Here is a 15,977-nt window from a genome sequence, read left to right as displayed (position 1 = left end):
TAAATAATAATAACACGCATCCTGGTGTTCACAATAATACATGATAAATGATAATAATAGTAACAATAATATATGGATAATAATAATAATAATAATAATAATAATAGTAATACATGATGAAGTGTAGTAAGCTGACCAATAAATAAACATCCCAACATTCAGTCTCTTCTGCCTCCTCTATCCGGGTCTTCCTCAGTATTTTTCATATTTATCAATCGGGGAGATCAGACTTTCCTCACTATCAGAGTCCGAAGTAAAGTTTCTTTACACTCGCTAGTCGCTATCTTTGGTCTCTCCAAGAATACAATGTAACCAGATCAGACGTGTGTCAGGATCGCATGTGGAGGAGGTTTGTCCTCTGGCGGCCGCCGTCCCAGCTGAGATCCACACACTGTTCTGCACATGGTGCTGCAGGAAGTGAATCTGAGAGTGCTGAGAGTAGAGAGTGGTCGGGGCTGTCAGCTATGGGAGGACAAAATAAAAGCAAGAAGAGCAACAAGAGGAGGCAGAGGAGAGGAGGTGAGCAGATCCATTCATCCCATGCTTGTGTACTAACATCTGATGCCATGCTTGTGTACTAACATCTGATGCCATGCTTGTGTACTAACATCTGATGCCATGCTTGTGTACTAACATCTGATGCCATGCTTGTGTACTAACATCTGATCCCGTGCTTGTGTACTAACATCTGATCCCGTGCTTGTGTACTAACATCTGATCCCGTGCTTGTGTACTAACATCTGATCCCATGCTGGTGTACTAACATCTGATCCCATGCTGGTGTACTAACATCTGATCCCATGCTGGTGTACTAACATCTGATCCCATGCTGGTGTACTAACATCTGATCCCATGCTGGTGTACTAACATCTGATCCCATGCTGGTGTACTAACATCTGATCCCATGCTGGTGTACTAACATCTGATCCCATGCTGGTGTACTAACATCTGATCCCATGCTGGTGTACTAACATCTGATCCCATGCTGGTGTACTAACATCTGATCCCATGCTGGTGTACTAACATCTGATCCCATGCTGGTGTACTAACATCTGATCCCATGCTGGTGTACTAACATCTGATCCCATGCTGGTGTACTAACATCTGATCCCATGCTGGTGTACTAACATCTGATCCCATGCTGGTGTACTAACATCTGATCCCATGCTGGTGTACCAACATCTGATCCCATGCTTGTGTACCAACATCTGATCCCATGCTGGTGTACCAACATCTGATCCCATGCTGGTGTACCAACATCTGATCATATGCTGGTGTACCAACATCTGATCCCATGCTGGTGTACCAACATCTGATCCCATGCTGGTGTACCAACATCTGATCCCATGCTGGTGTACCAACATCTGATCCCATGCTGGTGTAACAACATCTGATCCCATGCTGGTGTACCAACATCTGATCCCATGCTGGTGTACCAACATCTGATCCCATGCTGGTGTACCAACATCTGATCCCATGCTGGTGTACCAACATCTGATCCCATGCTGGTGTACCAACATCTGATCCCATGCTGGTGTACTAACATCTGATCCCATGCTGGTGTACTAACATCTGATCCCATGCTGGTGTACCAACATCTGATCCCATGCTTGTGTACCAACATCTGATCCCATGCTGGTGTACCAACATCTGATCCCATGCTGGTGTACCAACATCTGATCATATGCTGGTGTACCAACATCTGATCATATGCTGGTGTACCAACATCTGATCCCATGCTGGTGTACCAACATCTGATCCCATGCTGGTGTACCAACATCTGATCCAGTACTACAATGCAGAGATATTATCCAATACTAAGTACTAAGATCTGACCCCGTTGCAGAGTTCTGTAATCTGCCCCCCCCCCCATCCTTGTGTTTTCTGAGATCTGCCCCCCCCCCCATCCTTGTGTTTTCCGAGATCTGCCCCCCCCCCATCCTTGTGTTTTCTGAGTTCCCCCCCCCCCCATCCTTGTGTTTTCCGAGATCTGCCCCCCCCCATCCTTGTGTTTTCTGAGTTCCCCCCCCCCCCATCCTTGTGTTTTCCGAGATCTGCCCCCCCCCATCCTTGTGTTTTCCGAGATCTGCCCCCCCGTCCTTGTGTTTTCTGAGTCCCCCCCCCCCCATCCTTGTGTTTTCCGAGATCTGCCCCCCCCCATCCTTGTGTTTTCCGAGATCTGCCCCCCCATCCTTGTGTTTTCTGAGATCTGCCCCCCCCCCCATCCTTGTGTTTTCCGGGATCTGCCCCCCCCATCCTTGTGTTTTCTGAGATCTGCCCCCCCCCATCCTTGTGTTTTCCGAGATCTGCCCCCCCCATCCTTGTGTTTTCTGAGATCTGTCCAACCCCCCATCCTTGTGTTTTCTGAGATCTGTCCAACCCCCCATCCTTGTGTTTTCTGAGATCTGCCCCCCCCATCCTTGTGTTTTCCGAGATCTGTCCAACCCCCCATCCTTGTGTTTTCTGAGATCTGCCCCCCCCATCCTTGTGTTTTCCGAGATCTGTCCCCCCCCATCCTTGTGTTTTCCGAGATCTGCCCGCCCCATCCTTGTGTTTTCCGAGATCTGCCCCCCCCCCCATCCTTGTGTTTTCTGAGATCTGCCCCCCCCATCCTTGTGTTTTCTGAGATCTGTCCCCCCCCCCCCCATCCTTGTGTTTTCCGAGATCTGCCCCCCAATCATTGTGTTTTCCGAGATCTGCCCCCCCCATCCTTGTGTTTTCCGAGATCTGCCCCCCCCATCCTTGTGTTTTCCGAGATCTGCCCCCCCATCCTTGTGTTTTCCGAGATCTGTCCCCCCCCATCCTTGTGTTTTCTGAGATCTGTCCCCCCCCCCCTCCTTGAGTTTTCTGAGATCTGTCCCCCCCCCATCCTTGTGTTTTCTGAGATCTGTCCCCCCCCCCCTAATCCTTGTGTTTTCTGAGATCTGTCCCCCCCCCATCCTTGTGTTTTCTGAGATCTGTCCCCCCCCATCCTTGTGTTTTCCGAGATCTGCCCCCCCTATCCTTGTGTTTTCCGAGATCTGCCCCCCCGTCCTTGTGTTTTCTGAGATCTGTCCCCCCCCCTCCTTGTGTTTTCTGAGATCTGTCCCCCCCCCCCCTCCTTGTGTTTTCTGAGATCTGTCGTCCCCCCCCCCATCCTTGTGTTTTCTGAGATCTGTCGTCCCCCCCCCATCCTTGTGTTTTCTGAGATCTGTCGTCCCCCCCCCATCCTTGTGTTTTCTGAGATCTGTCGTCCCCCCCCCATCCTTGTGTTTTCTGAGATCTGTCGTCCCCCCCCCCATCCTTGTGTTTTCTGAGATCTGTCCCCCCCCCATCCTTGTGTTTTCTGAGATCTGTCCCCCCCCCATCCTTGTGTTTTCCGAGATCTGCCCCCCCTATCCTTGTGTTTTCCGAGATCTGCCCCCCCGTCCTTGTGTTTTCTGAGATCTGCCCCCCCCCATCCTTGTGTTTTCCGAGATCTGCCCCCCCCATCCTTGTGTTTTCCGAGATCTGCCCCCCCCCATGCTTGTGTTTTCCGAGATCTGCCCCCCCCCATGCTTGTGTTTTCCGAGATCTGCCCCCCCCCCCATCCTTGTGTTTTCCGAGATCTGCCCCCCCATCCTTGTGTTTTCCGAGATCTGTCCCCCCCCCATCCTTGTGTTTTCCAAGATCTTCCCCCCCCCATCCTTGTGTTTTCTGTGATCTGTTCCCCCCCCCCCTATCCTTGTGTTTTCCGAGATCTGCCCACCCGTCCTTGTGTTTTCTGAGATCTGCCCCCCCCCCTGTCCTTGTGGGCCAACCCTACCCAACCCCTGAAAAACAACCCCACACCATAATCCCCCCTCCACCAAATGATTTGGACCAGTGCACAAAGCAAGGTCCATAAAGACATGGATGAACGAATTTGGGATGGAGGAACTTGACTGGCCCTCACAGAGTCCTGACCTCAAAATCGCGGGTCATCCAGCCTGGAGATTGCACGGGGATGGGGGGGGTTGAATCAAGATCGCGATTTTCTTACGATTAATCGTGCAGCTCAACCTCTGGCCTAGTACCTGCACATCTCATAGCCCAGGGGTTGACAAATTTGCTTGGAATCTAGGAGCCAGAAAATGCGCCCCGTCCCGACGAGCTTGCGCGCAGAAGCGAACACATACATGAGCAGCGCCTGCATATGTAAACAGTGTTCAAACCACACATGTAAGGTATCGCCGCGATTGGTAGAGCGAGAGCAATAATTCTAGCCCTAGACCTCCTCTGTAACTCAAAGCATGCAACCTGTAGAGTTTTTTTAAAATCTCCATAGGCGACGTTTAAAAGGTAAAAGTTTGACGCCATTCCACGAGCGGACGTAATTTTGAAGCGTGACATGTTGGGTATCAATTTACTCGGCGTAACATTATCTTTCATAATATTAAAAAAAATGGGGATAACTTTACTGTTGTCTTATTTTTTAATTAAAAAAAGTGTAATTTTGTCCCCAAATAAGTGCGCTTGCAAGACCGCTGCGCAAATACGGCGTGACAAAAAGTATTGCAACGATTTGTCATTTTATTCTCTAGGGTGTTAGGATAACAAATATATATAATGTTTAGGGGTTCTAATTAGAGGGAAGAAGATGGCAGTGGAAATAGTGAAAGATTACATTAGAATTGCTGTTTAACTTGTAATACTTAACTTGTAATACCAACGGCCACCACCAGATGGCGCAAGCTTACACATCTGGTGGTAATAACTTGTAATACCAATGGCTCACCACCAGATGGTGCCAGCTCACAAAAAAAAAAAAAATTGTCGACCCCTGTATAGCCAGCCATTGAGACAGAGCATACTCTTTAGCTCATATGAGGAGTATGTGATAAGGATCTACAGTGAAGTTGGTCAGGAGGAGAGAAGTCCTGGGAGCAATAGTCTGCAGGAGATATGCAGGGGAGGAGAAATGGTCTGCATGGCAATGCAGGGGACGTGACTGTAGATATTATCTGTCCATCAGTACTTCAAGGCTCCACCAAATTCCAAGTTCTTTAACCACTTCAGCCCCCGGGCCATTTTGCTGGTCAAAGACCAGGCTACTTTTTGCGATTTGGCACTGCGTCGCCTTAACTGACGATTGCGCGGTCGTACGACGTGGCTCCCAAACAAAATTGATGTCCTTTTTTCACAAATAGAGCTTTCTTTTGGTGGTATTTGATCACCTCTGCAGTTTTTATTTTTTGCACTATAAACAAAATTCAATATTTTTTACTTTTTGCTATAATAAAATATCCCCCAAAAATATATATTAAAAAAAATTCTTTCCTCAGTTTAGGCCGATAAGTATTCTTCTACATATTTTTGGTAAAAAAAAAAAAAAACTAAACAAAAATAGAGCGACAATTTTGAAAGCAATTCAATATTTTTAACTTTTTGCTATAATAAATATCCCCCAAAAATATGTAAAAAAAATGTTTTTCCTCAGTTTTGGCCGATACGTATTCTACATATTTTTGGTTAAAAAAGTTGCAATAAGCGTTTATTGATCGGTTTGCGCAAAAGTTATAGCATTTACTAAATAGGGGATAGTTTTATGGCATTTTTATTAATTTTTTTTTTTTTTTTTTTTTACTAGTAATGGCGGCGATCAGCGATTTTTATCGTGACTGTGACATTATGGCGGACACATCGGACACTTTTGACACATTTTTGGGACCATTGTCGTTTTTACAGTGATCAGTGCTCTAAAAATGCACTGATTACTGTAAAAATTACACTGGCAGTGAATCGGTTAACCAATAGGTGGCGCTGTAGGGGGTTAAGTTTGCCCTAGTGAGTGATTCTTACTGTATGGGGGGAATGGGCTACATGTGACAAGACAGTGATCACCGCTTCCGATTACAGGAAGCTGTGATCACTGTCATTGTCACTAGGCAGAGCGGGGAGATGCTTGTTTACATTAGAATCTCCCTGTTCTTCCTTACCGTGAGACGATTGCGGGTATCCCCGTGGCGATCGAGTTCGTGTTACCCGCGGTCGGGCTCACGGAGCTTGCGGCAGGTGCACGCCCACATCCACAATGCTACGATCTTAAAGGGGACGTATATATATATACGTCCATCTGCCTGTCCATGCCATGCTGCCGACGTATATAGTACCTTGCTCCCCTCTTTTCCTGGCGCTGAAAACTGAGTCATCTTTGGGGGCCTACCGCTGCCAATGAGCTGCACTTCCAGTAAAAGGCAAATATGGTTATTTTGTTAAATTAGCGATTTCAACAATTTCTTTTTAAATAACATCCTGCTTTTCAATTCAAGTTTTTCTTCTAGTTTTAATATAACTGTCTCTAATGATGTTCTCTTTAGGACATGATGTAGCTGGCTTGTCCGCACAAGATCGCGTGAATGTCAGGATGCAAAACAAAGCAAAAAAGAAAACTGCTCAGAAATACTCGGTACATCAGCTCCTGGAGAAGGTGATATGGAAATAAATACATTACTCACCATACACACTAGGTGGCACTATATAGGGTCAATGTGTATACAGTATACTGTATTCCCTTGCAACTAATTGTTGAGAAATGCAATCAGCAAGCAATTAAAGCGGAGTTCCACCTAAAAATGGAACTTCCGCCTAACCCTCTCCTCGCCCCCTTACATGCCACATTTGGCATGGGGAGAAGGGGCCCCCTTTGATTGGCGATCGTAGGGAGAAGGGGCCCACTTTGATTGGCGATCGGAGGGTGAAGGGGCCCCCCTTTGGTTGGCAATCCTAGGGTGTAGGGGGCCCCCTTTGGTTGGCGATGCTAGGGAGCAGGGGGCCCCCTTTGGTTGGCGATGCTAGGGAGCAGGGAGCCTCCTTTGGTTGGCGATGCTAGGGAGCAGGGGGCCCCCCTTTGGTTGGCGATGCTAGGGAGCAGGGGGCCCCCTTTGGTTGGCAATGCTAGGGAGCAGGGGGCCCCCTTTGGTTGGCAATGCTAGGGAGCAGGGGCGCCCCCCTTTGGTTGGCGATGCTAGGGAGCAGGGGCGCCCCCCTTTGGTTGGCGATGCTAGGGAGCAGGGGCGCCCCCCTTTGGTTGGCGATGCTAGGGAGCAGGGGCGCCCCCCTTTGGTTGGCGATGCTAGGGAGCAGGGGCGCCCCCCTTGGTTGGCGATGCTAGGGAGCAGGGGGGCCCCCTTTGGTTGGCGATGCTAGGGAGCAGGGGCGCCCCCCTTTGGTTGGCGATGCTAGGGAGCAGGGGCGCCCCCCTTTGGTTGGCGATGCTAGGGAGCAGGGGCGCCCCCCTTTGGTTGGCGATGCTAGGGAGCAGGGGCGCCCCCCTTTGGTTGGCGATGCTAGGGAGCAGGGGCGCCCCCCTTTGGTTGGCGATGCTAGGGAGCAGGGGGGCCCCCTTTGGTTGGCGATGCTAGGGAGCAGAGGGGCCCCCTTTGGTTGGCGATGCTAGGGAGCAGGTGGGCCCCCTTTGGTTGGCGATGCTAGGGAGCAGGTGGGCCCCCTTTGGTTGGCGATGCTAGGGAGCAGGGGGCCCCCCTTTGGTTGGCGATGCTAGGGAGCAGGGGGCCCCCTTTGGCGATCAGAAGGCAAGGCATGCCCCTGCTCCTCCCTTCCCCATCCTCTCTCTTCTTTCTCCAAGCTTGCATACTGGCTCTAGACTGCAGTGTCTTCTGTTAACTCTTTCCTGCGAAGACAAGAAGTTAAGGGAAGCAGCAATGAGAGAACAGGAGCCAACAGCATTAAATGTTTTTAAATTGCAAGTATTGGGGTAAGAATTTTAACAGTTTACTATTAAAATGATTCATTATTCATTAAGCATTTTCTTAGCAGGGAATGCTTGTTTTTTTTCTTTTAAAATGAGTGATGGTCACTTTAACTGCTAGAAAACAAATATTTGTTTAATCTTTGAATTTTAATAATGTTCTCTTTTTTTTTTAAAAAGACTGAAGAATATTTGGACAATTTGAACTATGAGATGGCCAAGCTGTTTTGCCAGCGAGCCCTGGACATAGAGCCGGACAACCTGGACATACTGGACATGATGGGGAACATCTGCATGGAGCTCGGCGATGGTGACAAAGCCAAACAGATATCCTTTCTATATTTTATGCTCGTGGTGATCAGTCTGGGGATCTCTCCTTAGGCTTGGATCACAGGAATGTTCTTTGGTGATCGGAAGGAAAAGGGGTCCCCTTTGGTGATCGGAAGGAAAAGGGGTCCCCTTTGGTGATCGGAGGGAGAAGGGGCCCCCTTTGATTGGCAATCCTAGGGTGAAGGGGCCCCCCTTTGGGTGGCAATCCTAGGGTGAAGGGGCCCCCCTTTGGGTGGCAATCCTAGGGTGAAGGGGCCCCCCTTTGGGTGGCAATCCTAGGGTGAAGGGGCCCCCCTTTGGTTGGCAATCCTAGGGTGAAGGGGCCCCCCTTTGGTTGGCAATGCTAGGGAGCAGGGGGCTCCCCTTGGTTGGCGATGCTAGGGAGCAGGGGGCCCCCCTTGGTTGGCGATGCTAGGGAGCAGGGGGCCCCCCTTGGTTGGCGATGCTAGGGAGCAGGGGGCCCCCTTTGGTTGGAGATGCTAGGGAGCAGGGGGCCCCCTTTGGTTGGCGATGCTAGGGAATGTTTTTTTTTTATGTATAAAGAGGTAATATTCACTCATTTAGTTAATTTATTAGTGATGACCTGACCTAGTGATGTGGACTGTGAATTTAAATCTCAACTTCAAGCTGTGGATCAACTTTCCCCTCCATAATTGCCCTTTACTCTCATTGGTGCAACCCGGGACTTTTTTTTAAAAAAACGTTTGCTGACCGCCTCACATAGGAGTATGGCGGCAGAGCGGCTCTTCTGCTCTGTATTATGTATGTAGTGATTAGTCACAGCACAAAGCCGATCAGCGGATCCTGGCCAATGATTGACCACCGACACCCGCTGGTCGGTGAAGAGGATGACAGGACATGTGAATGTAAACAATACAGAGCTCTTTCCTGCCAGCGGGGATTTGCCGCTTTTTGTTTCCCTGCAAAGCAGGGAATAAAAGCTGGCACATCCCTTAGTAAAAACAGCACACCGTGAATGCACCAAGCACCGTTGGGCACACATATCGCTCTAGAGGCTAACCCCTTCCCAGCCAGTGTCATTAGTACAGTGACAGTTAATATATTTAGCACTGATCACTGTATTGGTGTCACTGGTTCCCACAAAGTGTCAGCTAGTGTCAGATTGTCTGCCATACTATTGCAGTCCCACTATAAGTCACTGATCACCACCATTACAAGTATAAAAATAAATAAATTAAAAATGACAGTATATATACCATAGTTTGTAGATGATATAACTGTTGCGCAAACCAATTAATATACAGTTATTGACATTTTTTTTTACCAAAAATATGCAGCAGAATACAGATTTTTAACCACTTGCCTATTACTCACCACTGGGGTTTTTTTTTTTTTTTTTTTTTGCTAAACAACTGAAAAAAGACAGAAAATGTAAAAACAAAACAAATTTTTTATTTTTTTTCATATAGTCAGATTCAGAGAGAGTTACGCCGGCGTATCAGTAGATACGCCGGCGTAACTCGGAATCTGCGCCGTCGTAAGTTTAAGTGTATGCTCAAACTGAGATACACTTAAACCTAGCTAAGATACGACAGCCTGCGCCGTCGTATCTTAGGGTGCAATTTTTCAGCTGGCCGCTAGGTGGCGCTTCCGTTGAGTTCGGTGTAGAATATGTAAATGCCTAGATACACCGATTCACGAACGTACGTGCGCCTGTCGCAGTAAAGATACGCCGTTTACGTAAGGCGACCCCCGGAGTAAAGTTAGTCGAACAAATAGCTGGCCTAGTCAATGTTAAGTATGGCCGTCGCTCCTGCGTCGAAATTTGAAAAATTTACGACGTTTGCGTAAGTCGTCCGTGAATGGGGCTGGACGTCATTTACGTTCAAGTCGAAACCAATACGTCCTTGCGGCGTACTTTGGAGCAATGCACACTGAGATATGTTCACGGACGGCGCATGCGCCGTTCGTAAAAAAACGTCAATCACGTCGGGTCACCAAACATTAACATAAAACACGCCCCACCATCCTCATTTGAATTGGGCGCGCTTACGCCGGCCCCATTTACGCTACGCCCCCGTAAGTTAGGCAAGTGCTTTGTGAATACAGTACTTGCCTCTCTGACTTAAGGCGGCGTAGCGTAAATACGCTATGCCGCCTTAAAGATGCGCGCCCCTACCTGAATCTAGATATCCTGTTTGCAAATTTTATAACAAACTATTATTTGTTTTCTCCTTCACTGATGGGCACTGATGATGCAGCACTTATGAGCCCAGCAACAGTGACACCCAGCATCCCCCCCCCCCCTTTTCCCCTCATTAAGTCATCAATCTTTGATCCAGGGCTTGAGCCGATCGCCTTTAGGGATCAGGAAGGAATTTTTTTCCCTGCCGCAGCACATTGGCCAGCTTGCCCAGGGTTTTTTTGCCTTCCTCTGGACCAAGGATTGCTGAGAGCGAGGATTCCCTGAATCCTCTCTCACCAAACACCCGCACCCCCCCTCACGGTGACTGGCAACAATGGTTAAATTGAGATACTCTGCGGAAACCATTTGGGGTCTGAGACAATTCGCAACAATATTACCTGCCGTCACCACAAAAGCCTTAAAATCGGATCAACTTTTGAGAATCGATCGACGATCGATCATCAAAAATTTCAACCATTCAACACAGCTCAAGCACATATCATGTGCGTTGCTTAACACTAGATCGGCAGTTAAACACCGCTCAGAAATCCATGATTTCTTACTACAAAACGATCTAGACTGCCTCTTTATTACAGAAAGTTGGCTGTCAGACGACTGCAACACCATTCTCGGAGAATTGGTGCCAGAAAATTATCGCATCCTAACGGAAAATAGAATAGGGCAAAGAGGAGGAGGCCTGGCGGTGATTCATAAGTCGCATATTGCAATCACTAAACCGGTCCTTCAAAATCCTCTACCTTTTATGGAAACCCTTACGCTTCAACTTCAAGCTCACTCTCAGGAGACCGTTCACATTCTCCTCTGCTACAGGCCCCCTGGGCCCAAATCGCAGTTGATTCCAGCATTAACGGAGTTCATTTCCACTTACTCCCTTAACAGCAATCATCTTTTGCTGCTCGGGGATTTCAATTTGTGGGCCAACTCCTCACAGGATCCCATCGCGGAGGCCTGCATCGACCACCTGGAAGGATTAGGACTTCAGCAACTTGTATGCGGTCCCACGCATGCCTCAGGTCACACACTCGACCTAATTTTCAGACAAAATCTGAAAATAAACATTTTGGGAAATGAACCTTTGCCATGGACAGACCACCATGCAATTAGCTTCATAATTCCCAGAACTTCACTAGTCATGAAAGTACCCAAGCCGGTGACAATACACTGGGCTAGATCTCAGAAGAAGCTCCACTCGGAACTCTTCAGATCTACCCTGGGAAACCGAATTGGGGCTATTCCTCCTCAGCTAGCAGCCTCAGATACTTTGGATGCCATAAATGCAGCTCTGCTACAGTCAGCCGACTTAGCAGCACCAAAGCGCAAACTCCGCAGCCGGGCAAAAAAGTCCAGCTGGTTCAATAACCAGCTGTCGCTATTGAAGCAAGAGCGCAGAAGGGCGGAAGCCGCCTGGAAAAGAAGTCCTTCAGAAGACCGCCTCAACTTCTACAAAGCAGTAACAACACGATATCACAAGGAAATTTTCAAAGCCAAAAAACTGCACTTTTCTATGGTAATTAACAGCGCAAGGAATCGCCCACGCGAACTCTTCAGGATGGTCACCCAGACCATGAATCCGGGATGTCTTGAAGTTCCCACTTCAGACACCCAAGAGTTCTGCAATGAACTATCGGATTTCTTCATCAACAAAATTGAAAAAATTCGGGTAAGTATTCGGCAAAACAATACTCCACTCAGCCCCCTCTTCAATCAATACACCGACGGAACGCCTCTACAATCAACTAAGTTCACTTTGGAACCCATCTCCATCGATACCACAAAAAAATTCATTGGTGCACTGCGCAACAGCACAGCACCCAATGACATCATTCCCACCAAGCTACTGAAGGAATGTGCCGACATCCTGGCGCCTCCGATCACGCAGCTTATAAATCAGTCATTTAAGGAAGGCATAGTGCCTTCCCTGCTGAAAGAGGGCACAATCCTGCCGATCTTGAAAAAACCTAATTTGGATCCTATGGACCCAACTCACCGCCGTCCCATAACAGGTCTAAATGCTCTGTCCAAGATAATGGAGAAAGTGGTGGTAAATCAGCTGCAACAGCATCTGGACACCCACAACCTACTCGATCCATTTCAATCCGGGTTCCGTCCCGGACACGGTACAGAAACGGCCTTACTGAAAATATGGGACGATGCGCTCGAGGCCGCAGACGAAGGAGAATCGTGTCTCCTGGTTCTGCTGGACCTAAGCGCAGCTTTTGACACAGTAGACCATAAATTGCTACTGAGACGACTAACAGAAGTCGCCGGAGTCTCAGAAGATGCCTTACCATGGTTCTCCTCTTTTCTCGGAAACCGATCACAAACAGTGAAACTGGGATCCTTCACCTCAGAAAAACGCACGGTGCCATGTGGGGTCCCCCAAGGATCCCCCCTATCACCGGTGCTGTTTAATATCTATCTTCGTCCTCTCTTTGATATTATCGGTAGCCAAGAACTACTCTATCACTCTTATGCAGACGACACGCAGTTGTATTTTCGCATCTGCCATAAAAAGGATCATCATCTCAGATTAGAGAAATGTCTCTCTTCAATAGAAAACTGGATGACTAAGAGTTATCTCAAACTCAATAGCGCTAAAACTGAACTCTTTATCTTCGATGCCAGTTGGAAGAAACAACCGACAACAAACTGGACACCATCTCCCATCCTGGGACAAATCATCTCCCCTAGCTCCAAAGTCAAAAGTCTGGGAGTCACGTTTGACACCTTCATGACAATGGACGCACAAATAGGGTCAGTAGTCAGCGGGGCGCACCATTTGATGCGCCTACTACGCAGACTGATTCCATTTATCCCCAAAGAAGACGTAGCAGTCGTGGTGGGAACAATCGTGAATTCCAGACTGGACTATGCAAATGCCCTTTACCTCGGGCTCCCCAAGTACCAAATCGCTCGTCTTCAAGTCGTACAGAATACGGCCGCCAGACTGGTGACTGGGAAAAAATCTTGGGAATCAATCTCACCTTCATTGAGATCCCTTCACTGGTTGCCAGTGAAAGACAGAATTGCATTTAAAGCACTCTGCCTGACACATAAGTGCATCCATGGGAAGGCTCCTAGATATCTATGCGACAAGATCAAACCGCACAATTGCAACCGCATTCTGCGATCCACCGACCAAAATCTGGTCAAGGTTCCTAAAACCAAATACAAGTCCAAAGGAGAAAGAAGGTTTGCTTTCCAGGGCCCCAGGCTTTGGAATGCTTTACCAACCAGCATTCGGTTGGAGCAAAACCACCTGTCCTTCAGAAGGCAGATCAAAACCCTGCTTTTCTGATAGGCATGAGACACAAACAACAAGCGCCCAGAGGCGATTCAGTTCGCATGTGCCGCGCTATATAAATTTTTTCATTCATTCATTCATTCATGAGGCTGTGCTAATAGGTGGAACTGCTGGGCACTGATTGTTAGCGCTGGTGGGCACTGATTGGTAGCGCTGCTGGGGCTGCACTGATAATCAGGACACTGATAATCATTGCCGATATCCCTTTAACACAAGGCTGTTATCGGCTCTCTTTTTCTTTCCTCACGCTGTCAGCTTCAGGATAAAAAAAAAAAGCAGATTACTGGCTCGTGTTGACATCCATGATCAGCTGTCATTGGACATTGCTGATCATGTGGGCCGCTGTGATTGGCTCTTTACCCAGATCTATGATAAGCTGAGTCCGAAGGACTCAGTCATCGGAGAGCGTTCCGCACGCGCGCGCCACAATTGCGGAAGGGTATCCATATGCGCCCTGCCGGCAATGTAAGCCCAGGCTGTAGCTGTTTTTTGGCTATAGCGTGGGCAGGAAGTGGTTCAAAAAAACGAAATGGTTCTCATAGAGCAGTATGCTTAAAAACATCCCCCTTTTTTATTAAAATAGAAACACTCACAAATGAAGTGCACTAAACACAGTGCACAAAGGGTACTCAGTCCTTTAATACATGTGTTGCCCCCTTAAGGCGAATCATCAACATCAGTACATGTGTTCCGGCTATACACAATGACCTGGCCTGACTGACGCGTTTCGTCACATGGCCATATTTTTCTCAAAGAGAAGAACTAGATTGATGAGTTTGGTACAGCTATCAATATAGGGTGAGTATTTCAGACACATCTGCTTTTCTTTTATGAACTAATGCTGGCCACTGATAGTTTTACAATGGACTTAAGCAATAGGTTCTTTTGATATAACTGTATTTTCACCAACTCATTTTGCTTTCTTAACTCTTGTTCACGTCTTTCTGAGAGCCGCCGAGCTCAGTCCAGACAAAGGACACTCCAAATACATGTGTCTCGGACAGATTCATTGTAAGGAGGAAGCCTTACAGTACTTCAATAAAGGATTGGAAATGATGATCAGCGCTTATCAGAGCCAGCCACAAGTGGTGAGTTATGATGTCATGTTTTCAGTAATTTGCTACCCATTGCCAACCATCCATAAATGTGAATGGTTGGATTTCATGACCTTCAAGTTAGTGGGGTGGGGGTGAAGACACTTTTGTTGCTGACTTATCAGTGAGAAGGCTAATACACTAGTAAAAATTCAATTTGTTTGACTTTTTAATCGTTAGTGGGATCAAATCGATGTTCGTTTTTGACCACAGCAAAGAAAAACTCAACGAATCAGGACGTACATTTTTTTCTTGAATGGATTTCTAACCGTGAGTGTGGTTTTTGCTCGGAAAAGTCCATTTCAAAATCAGGAGTTAAAAGCTAACAGGACTTTGAAGTACTTTTGAACGACATTTCAAACGTATAAAATATTCTGGGAATTTTCACATAAACATGTGTTTGAAAATCTACTAGTGTGCGGCCAGCTTAACTGCTTCTTCCCCAATAAGCCCACTGGGTGGCCTCCACCGGTATGGCTGGATTGGACGATTGTTATCTATGGTAGTTGCCGCTGGTGCTCAATTTTCTTGGGGGGCGGCACATGGCCTCCCCAGTTAGCCATCGCTCGATCGCCGCAGCGCTCGCCCATTAGGCCCCCCCCGCCAGCCTCTGCACTTACCACATCCAGGTTGCAGCCCCCCCCCCCTTCATCTGCTCCCGAGTCCCGACGGTCACTTCTCCTCCCAGCCAATCAGGACTTGGGACCCGTGGCAAATCAGGTCTTAGGACTCCCGGCCAATCGGGTCTCAGGACCTGCTTCCTAATTGGCCAGGAGGAGAATCAGCAAGACATTAGCGAATATTATTAGCTGATGTCACACAACAGGATGGACTCTGGACGCAGTGCTCTGGGCCCCTGGAGCCCACCATTTTTTACACCAATTAGAGCCTCTGGCTCTAATCATGTGCTTCTAAAAATAATAGCATGTAGATTAGGGGGTCGGTGCCCCTGTGCCTTGCATGAGCGCCCACCACTGGTGTATGGGTACTGTAACGAGACCCTTGCTCGCTCGCTTCCGCTCTCCTGACAATCCTCTGCTACTAGTGAGTCAGCTTGCAGATCGCAACGTCTGATGGTTCGGTCATCCAAGGCTCCGGGATCTGAACTACAGCTATGTGCCGTTCGGAATCCATTAGAACAAACACCAGGCAGGCTGTATGTAAGTTCAAACAGGAAGACCTTTAATGGAAGTACACAACACACTTTTAAACAGAATTTAGAAATATATAAAAAGAGAGGGGTTCATATGTTCCTGAACTGGAGGGGTGGCCACATCCCTGGTAGTTTAAACAAAAAGAAAACAATTACCCTCAGATGGGACTTTAAAGGCCAGACTCCAGTAAAGATATATAAATTAATTTATTAGATGTTTA

The 15,977-nt window shown here is 47.8% G+C and overlaps 1 protein-coding gene across 1 annotated transcript in view; it reads left to right on the top strand.

The window, feature by feature from the left end:
• Positions 1 to 293: 293 nt before the first annotated feature.
• The window catches only part of LOC120939943 (probable assembly chaperone of rpl4), a 639,324-nt gene continuing 623,640 nt past the window's right edge, over positions 294 to 15,977 (top strand). Inside the window, exons 1-4 of the mRNA XM_040352408.1 lie at positions 294 to 519; positions 6,318 to 6,427; positions 7,889 to 8,035; positions 14,448 to 14,597. Of these exons, the coding sequence (XP_040208342.1) occupies positions 339 to 519; positions 6,318 to 6,427; positions 7,889 to 8,035; positions 14,448 to 14,597 (588 nt within the window). The 5' untranslated portion in view covers positions 294 to 338. The remainder of the gene's footprint in view (positions 520 to 6,317; positions 6,428 to 7,888; positions 8,036 to 14,447; positions 14,598 to 15,977) is intronic.

The sequence above is a fragment of the Rana temporaria genome, chromosome 5, assembly GCF_905171775.1.
Source record: "Rana temporaria chromosome 5, aRanTem1.1, whole genome shotgun sequence".
Lineage (NCBI taxonomy): Eukaryota > Metazoa > Chordata > Amphibia > Anura > Ranidae > Rana > Rana temporaria.
The sequence above is the reverse complement of the archived record's forward strand: the minus strand, read 5'-3'. Positions and strand labels throughout refer to the sequence as shown.